The following is an 8,268-nucleotide window of genomic DNA, read 5'->3' on the forward strand; positions in this document are numbered from 1 at the left end:
ATGGTGGTGTTCATACACAGTAGGTAAAACATTACAGTGAGCCCGGCACTAACTAATACTGAGCAATGGAACTGATGAACCTCTACAAGTTCTGTACTAACTAATACTGAACAATTGAGTTCATGACTGTCTGGAGTCTAGTTCTCATGGTGATGTCCATACACAGTAAGTTAAACACTACATGGTGACTGAAGAATGTCTGAGTATCATGGTTAAACTCAATATTAGTGTAAATGCCACATCTTTCTCCTTCTCAGGTGAAAAGACCTGGAGACACTGTTAAATTCTCATGCAAAACATCTGGGCTTACAATGACAGACTATTATATAGACTGGAGTGGATTGGTATAATTATGGTTCAAACTCTGCTACCTACTCAGAATCCCTAAAAGGATAGTTCACCCTGACTGATGACGTCTCCATAAACACACAGTTCTTAGAGGCCATTATTCTGAAAGCAGAGGACTCTGATGTTTATTATTGTGCTGGACAGACACAGTGACTGGAGCTGGTGAAGCAGCTGTACAAAACCCTCATCTCCAGTCTCTGTTAACATCAATCCCATGGCCCCACCAACACTATAGGATGGAGTAGACACATCATACTGTAAATTATAACCAAATATTTTTCAAAAATCACTTGAAAAGCATAAAAAATACCTGACAACCTGTCAACATAACAGTATAAATATCCTCATGAAACTTTAACAGAACACTTTATAGCCATTCATTGTCAGTTGACAATGGAAAATAAGCCTAAAAGAGTTTTAATATATGCAGTCAATCTGTCAAATTAATTATCAAGCAGCTAAAACCATTAATTTGTCTTTCAATTTGGGGAACTTATTTGCGTGAAACCAGATTTCAAATTTCAGCAAACAGAAATAAGTTAAGTGCACAAGTATAGTGGAATGCCTTTCTTGCAAGCTCCAAACCTAACAATGCAGTAATCAATATCAATGTAGCACAAAAAATAACATAAGGTAGAACAAAAACACACAAGAAATAAAAAGAACATGAGAAAGTAAGAAGCTACTGTATATACAGTCAGTTCCAAGACCATATTTACAATGTGCAGGGATACTCTAGCCATTCTGTTAGCTATTTAGCAATCTTATGGCTTGGGGATAGAAGCTGTTCAGGAGCCTGTTAGTGTCAGACTTGATGCATCTTTACTGCTTGCCAAGCGGAAGCAGAGATAACAACATATAGTCCCGGTGGCTGGAGCATTTAACAATTTATTTTCCGGGCCTTCTTTTCACAGAGGTTCTGGATGGCAGGGGGCTCGGCCCCAGTGAGGTACTGGGCTGTCCGCACCACCCACTTAAGCACCATTCGATCAAGGGCGGTGCTGTTGCCATACCAAAAAGTGATGCAGCCAATCAAGATGTTCTCATATAGAACTGTGATGATCATTCATGTAAAAGAGTAATGGAACAAGTATAGAACAAGTTTATTGGATTAGATAGATTCTGTCATCCTGTGTTGGGGTGGTGGTGTGATATCAGAAACAGCAAGCATAACGAGTAACAACTAGTTACAGCAGGACGGCAGCAAGAGACACCAGTGCATGGGAGCGGATGACATCCGACATTGAGGAAGCATATGTAGAGCTGGTCAACTTAAAACTTCTTCAGGATCGGTGGGTCCCCTGCGGGACGTTGAGCTAACGTAGGCTAATGCAATTAGCATGAGGTTGTAAGTAACAAGAACATTTCCAAGGACATAGACATATCTGATATTTGCAGAAAGCTTAAATTCTTCTTAATCTAACTGCACTGTCCAATTTACAGTAGCTATTAAAGTGAAATAATACCATGCTGTTGTTTGAGGAGAGTGCACAGTTTTGAACATGAAAAGTTATTAATAAACAAATTAGGGACAATTGGGCAGTCTTGATACAACATTTTATACAGAAAAGCAATGGTTCATTGGATCAGTCTAAAACTTTTCACAAACACTGCCTCCATCTAGTGGTCAAAATCTAAATTGCAGCTGGGCTGGAATAATACATTATGGCCTTTGTCTTGCATTTCGAAGATGATGGTACAAAAAAGTACAATAGAACGGTTGGTTTTTTCTTTGTCTTATCTTTAACCAGATCTAATGTGTTATTTTGTCCTACATTCCTTTCACATTTCCAAAAACGTCAAAGTGTTTCCTTTCAAATGGTACCAAGAATATGCATATCCTTGCTTCAGGGCCTGAGCTACAGGCAGTTAGATTTGAGTATGTCATTTTAGGCGAAAATTGAAAAAAAGAGGTGGACCCTTAAAGCGGCCTATTTAGGTGCAGGGTTTTTGTACAGGCAGTGAATGGAGACATATCATTGTGATGCTTTTGACTACTGGGGTAAAGGGACACAAGTCACCATCTCAACAGGTCAGCAAACTTACATTTATTATTTCCATCAAATGTTTAATTTCCCCATTCTATTTTGTGTGTAGAAACAACATTTTTTGTCTTTTGCATTTTTCAGAATGTCATTGAATAGACCTGTTCATAGTCCACTAAAGAAATGGTTTACCTCAATTTGCTTATTTCCTTTGAAGTAAAATAGTTTACTTTCAAGGAAAATAGCCTAAATTTCTAGGCTCTGCTGTTGTAGAATAATGCAGACGTTTGTTTCCTAAAGAAAACCATTCGTTACTCAGAAAGAAATTACAGTCTAAGATAAAATGATCCATGTTGTGGAAATATGTTGTTGACCAAGTGTGACTATGTTAGAATGTAATATCTATTTAGATTTTTTTTTACAAACCAAATGACTTTGGTTCAGTGATGAAGTTATCATGATTAGTTGAAACAGATTGTTGCCCTTGTCACACTGTGTATGGATACTTTGACTATTGGGGGAAAGGAACAATGATCACAGTATCGTCAGGTAAGCCATTGCAGCTATGTTTTTTTTTCATGCAATCGAATTGTTGTAGTTTGTAGATAAATTATTGTTTTATGGGGAAAAGTAGACATTATTACTTGGTGTGCTACACTTGTTAGTGTAGCACACCTAGGTAAAGCAGTATATTGTTTGTTCATCTGTCCACATAAGTCTTTCACTTTTTGCGATTGATGTTTAATTAGTTGATTACGTAGGCTTTGCTTTAGGTCAAAAATTACCATGTGAAAATGAAAATGTAGGCTATTCATATGGGAGTCAAACACATAAACCCATTAAAGGGTATAATAAGAGTCCATCTTAGCCTATATTGAATTGAGTGTTAATTGGCATCACCATAATCCATAAAATAATTTAATTAAACGGTTTTATTAGAGGAACAGCATGTTTTATTTTACAGTTCAGTTTTCACTGTTAAATGTGTCTACAATTGAATGTGTTAATGTGTATTTAATTGTGCCTTCCTGTATTATGCCTTTTCTAAAATGTTTATTCTAGTCTTCTGAGCCAGTGACTATGTTCGTCTTCTTATCTTTTATTATTTCTTATTGTTGTTGCATTGTTGAGAAGGAACCTGTAAGTAAGCCTTTTGTTAGATGGTGTATACCATGTGTATCCTGTACATATGACTAATATACTAGAAACTTAGTGGTAGATATACCTCAAATAATACAAGACAACCAACCACATGGAATAAATTGTGCCTTATAGTGCCAGTTTAAATGAACAAATAGTTCTTAGGTTATAACTGTGTAATGACCTTTTTACCATGGGAATTCCTGGTAGTTACCTGATCTTTTCTGTAAATTCAAATAAAGTGTTACCTTTCTTTCTTTATTGAAGCAACCACAGCCCCCTCTTCTCTACTCCCTCTTATGAACTGTGGAACCCCTACTAACAACGTCTACAGCATCGGTTGTATCACTACCGGCTTTTCGCCTTCCTCACCTTCAAATAGACAGACACCAGAGGGAGTCCGCTGACGGACTTTGTCCAGTACCCGTTGTTTCAGAGCGGGGGAGCCTACATAGGAGTCAGTCAGGTCCGTGTGGCTAATGTCTGGGAAAACTCAAAGTCTTTCAGGTGTTCTGTGGAACATCCTGGAGGTGGAAAGACAGCAGTCATCAATAAACCAGGTAAGATGTGGTCATCATATTGTATTTTTCTATAGATTGTATTTTAATGTTTGTGGTGTAAACTTTTTCTTTTTATAAAACCTGATTATAAGGGTTTTACCCTGGATGTCTTTGAAAATATCAGAATTATTTCAATAAGAAGTTAAACTAACATGCGGACATTTGTACCTCCTGCTACTCACTCTCAAAGCCTCCAACTGTGTCTTTGCAGTCGGTGCCCATTGACACAACCCAGTACCTGATGTGCATGATTGAAGATTTTGCCTCCGAGAAAGTCACTGTCACCTGGAAGAAGAATGACACAGAGGTGGAGGGCCTGACCCCAACTGTAGGCCAACAGCCATCAGGCCTCTTCTCAACCAGCAGTCTGCTGAAGGTCACCAACACTGACTGGAACAACAAGGTCAAGTACAGCTGTTTGGTGCAGCACCAGGGACAAACCACCATCAAGACAATCTACAAAACAGGTCTGTACATAGGAGTAGACTGTACTACAATTTGATGTCATGCTCACATACAGTATGTCTATTATTTTGTCTATTTCCTCATCAGTAACATATCCTGCTTTCACACTGCTGCTCTCCCCTTTCAGAACCACTGACAGTGACTCTGAACCCACCGAGTGTGAAAGAGGTGTTCTTGGACAACCAAGCAGTGCTGGAATGTGTCATCACTGGTACAGACCAGGACATAGTGTCTGGTACCAATATCACCTGGCAGGTCAATGAATAGGCCAAGACTGATGGCATCGATCTGAAAGATATTGAATCAAAGGGCAACCTGAACAGCATGGTCAGTACTCTGACCATAGGCCAGAAGGACTGGACCAATGTGATCAAAGTCCAGTGTTCTGCCATGAAGAGTGGTGAAGACACACCGGTCATTCAGCACCTCAGCTTCACCAAAGGAAGTAGGTCACTGAGATGTCTCAATCTGCTTGTGATACATGGTCACATACTCCAGGTTCTGGAGAGGGAGGCACAGGATGTGCAGACATTTGCTCCAGCCCAGCGCTAACACACCTGAGTCAGCAAATCAACTAATCATTAACTTATCATCTCCTTTGCTTAGTTGAATCAGGTGTTTTAGTGCTGGACTAGAACAGAAACCTGCACACCCCTGTGTTGCTCCAGAACCAGGGTTAAGGACCACTAGGTTCATTTTAAACTGATATTCACATACTGGTGTTCACATGTACCTCCATGTACATGAGTGTAACGTTTCTCCTTCAAATCAATCCTCTTGCAGGTGAAGCCCCTTCAGTGTCCGTCCACCTTCTACCGGAGGAAGACACCAAGAAGGAGGGGGAAGTGACTCTGGTGTGCCTGGTGGTCTGCCCATCTCTATGTGACGTCTACATCATGTGGCAGGTGGACAGCGGTCAGTACCAGGAGGGGGTCACCAGCCCTCCTCAGAAAACCCAAAAAGGCGACTACTCCGTCACCAGTGTCTTCACCACCACCAAGAAGGAGTGGGAGACAAATGTGCTTTTCACATGCGCCGTCAAGCACGCAGGCTCGGACAACAACACCGCACTTAAGGGGAGGGATGTGTCGAAGTCCATGGGTAAATCATGTGAGGACAACTGATATTGATCTGTGTGGGTTGTGTCGTTGTGTCTCCTTATTACCTCCTCTGTGGGTCAAAATAGCCAATTACTATGCATGTCCCCTGTTGTCCTCTATTCATTGTTGTCCTTGAGTTGAAGTTAACATGTTAGTGTTGTCATTGTTGAGTTAAAGTTAACATGTTATTGTTGTCATTGTTGAGTTAAAGTTAACATGTTATTGTTGTCATTGTTGAGTTAAAGTTAACATGTTAGTGTTGTCATTATTTTGTTGACTGTAGACATGTATATTGTCTAATGTGTCTAATGTCCAGTCTACTGTTATGTAAGATGTCAGTCCTATTGTGTTGTCATCTGTCATTGTTCAATGTGTTTTCCTAATGTGGGGGCTGGCTAATAAACAATACCGCATATGAGATCACATGGTTTGGTGTTTGTATATCAATTACTTCAAGTCTTAGAAAAATATACTGGTCTATTGTATATATAAAAACAGAATGAAGACAATTGTTTGTCATGAAAAGACAACATCACTGAATAGCCTACATAGTAGTACTATGCTTCCAGTAAGGTGGTCATGGATGTACTATTTAGTGTAAAGGTGTAGCTTGATGTAATGTGAGTGGGTGTGCATGGTAATATTAGGCCAAGATATAAGTCTGCAGTTTCATTTGTTCTTTGTGTGTTGATGTGTGTGTCTGTGTGTGTCCATATCATTTGAACTCATGTAGCTGTATTTGTTAGAATATGATAAAGGTTAAAATGCAGACCGGCAGATTTAATACGAGAATTTTAATCTATATCTGGTGAACAGTTTAGAAATTACAGCACATTTTGTACATACTATAGTCCCAAAATTTGAGGGGACCAAAAGTATATGGACAAATCCACTTATTATACAGTATGTGTGTTAAAGTAGTCAAAAGTTTAGTATTTGGTCCCAAATTCCGAGCACACAATAATTACATTAAGCTTGTGACTACAAATTTGTTCAATGCTTTTGTTGTTTGTTTTGGTTGTGTTTCAGATAGTTTTGTTTCCAATGAAATACATTGTAAATAATGTACTGTGTCATTTTGGAGTCACTTTTATTGAAAATAAGAACAGAATACATTTCTAAACCCATTTACATTAATGTGGACGCTACTATGATTACGGACAGTCCTGAATGAATCGTGAAAAATGATGAGTGAGTTACAGAGGCAGAAATATTATACCCCCCAAATAATTCAAACCTCCCCCTGTTATTTTAATGGTGAAAGGTTAGCATATCATTGCATGTCTTGGGGGTATGAAATTTGGGCTACTTCACACACAATGTGTTTTTCCACAGTTTCCAATAGGTTTGAATTATCTTCTGTGTCATAAAAGTCATTAATTTAATTCAAACATAGGTCAGTTTTAGAAGTTGTTATTTGGTAACTTAGATCAGTGGTTCCCAACCGACGTGCCGCGGCACACTGGTGTGCCTGGGAACTTGTCCTAATCTTAATAATTTTTTGGGATACTCAAAAAATGAATGCACATGTCATTTTGACTTGAGAGCACTAGTGGCAGTCAGATAATACATTAAATGGAACATGGTTACATCTGTAATGTTGTTTCAAGTCCAGTGCGCTCAGACTGTTGTCATATTTGTATAATTTGAGGGGCATGCAACAAGGGGCAAAGTCCTTTGCATCATTTTACTTTGTCTGTGAAAACCGTTTAAGCACAGGAAAGTATGATTAGGTTTAGCCCGATTGTTTAATTTCCATGCATTGAATAACACATTCATAAATAACACATTCATAAAATGTGTCTGTCCTATATCTAGGAGATGCACTAAATGACCAAATGTATGTGGACACCTGCTCGACAAACATCTCATTCCAAAATCATGTGGAGTTGGTCTCCCCGTTGCTGCTATAACAGCCTCCACTCTTCTGGGAAGGCTTTCCACTAGATGTTGGAACATTAATCCAGTGACTTGCTTCCATTCAGCCACAAGAGCAATAGGTCAATAGGTCAAGGCTCTGTGCAGGCCAGTCAAGTTCTTCCACACTGATCTTGACAAACCATTTCTTTATTGACCTCATTTTGTGCAATGGGACATTGTCATGCTGAAACAGGAAAGGCTCTTCCCCAAACTGTTGCTACAAAGTTGGAAGCACAGAATCGTCTAGAATGTCATTGCACAGTATGCTGTAGCATTAAGATTTCCCTTCACTTGAATTAAGGGGCCTAGCCCGAACCATGAAAAATAGCCCCAGACCATTATTCCTCCTACACCAAACTTTACAGTTGACACTATGCATTCGGGCAGGTAGCGTTCTCCTGGCAACCGCCAAACCCAGATTCGTCCATCGGACTGCCAGATGGTGAAGCATCACTCCAGAGGACGCGTTTCCAATGCTCCAGAGTCCAATGGCAGTGAGCTTTACACCACTCCAGCCAACAGTTGGCATTGTGCATTATGATCTTAGGCTTGCGTGTGGCTGCTCTGCCATAGAAACCCATTTCATGAAGCTCCCGACAAATAGTTATTGTTCTGGCGTTGCTTCCAGAGGCAGTTTGGAACTCGGTAGTGAGTGTTGCAACCGAGGAAAGATGATTGTTTAATGCGCTATGCTCTTCAGCACTCGATGGTCCCGTTCTGTGAGCTTGTGTTGCCTACCACTTCAGGGCT

The 8,268-nt window shown here is 39.7% G+C and overlaps 1 gene segment (V, D, J or C); it reads left to right on the forward strand.

The window, feature by feature from the left end:
- Window positions 1-4,280: 4,280 nt before the first annotated feature.
- On the forward strand, window positions 4,281-5,742 carry LOC123732624 (Ig heavy chain C region-like). The segment is given in 3 exon segments: window positions 4,281-4,500; window positions 4,626-4,943; window positions 5,282-5,742. Coding segments are annotated over 3 exon segments (879 nt in total).
- Window positions 5,743-8,268: the final 2,526 nt, after the last annotated feature.

The sequence above is a fragment of the Salmo salar genome, unplaced genomic scaffold, assembly GCF_905237065.1.
Source record: "Salmo salar unplaced genomic scaffold, Ssal_v3.1, whole genome shotgun sequence".
Taxonomy (NCBI): Eukaryota; Metazoa; Chordata; class Actinopteri; order Salmoniformes; family Salmonidae; genus Salmo; species Salmo salar.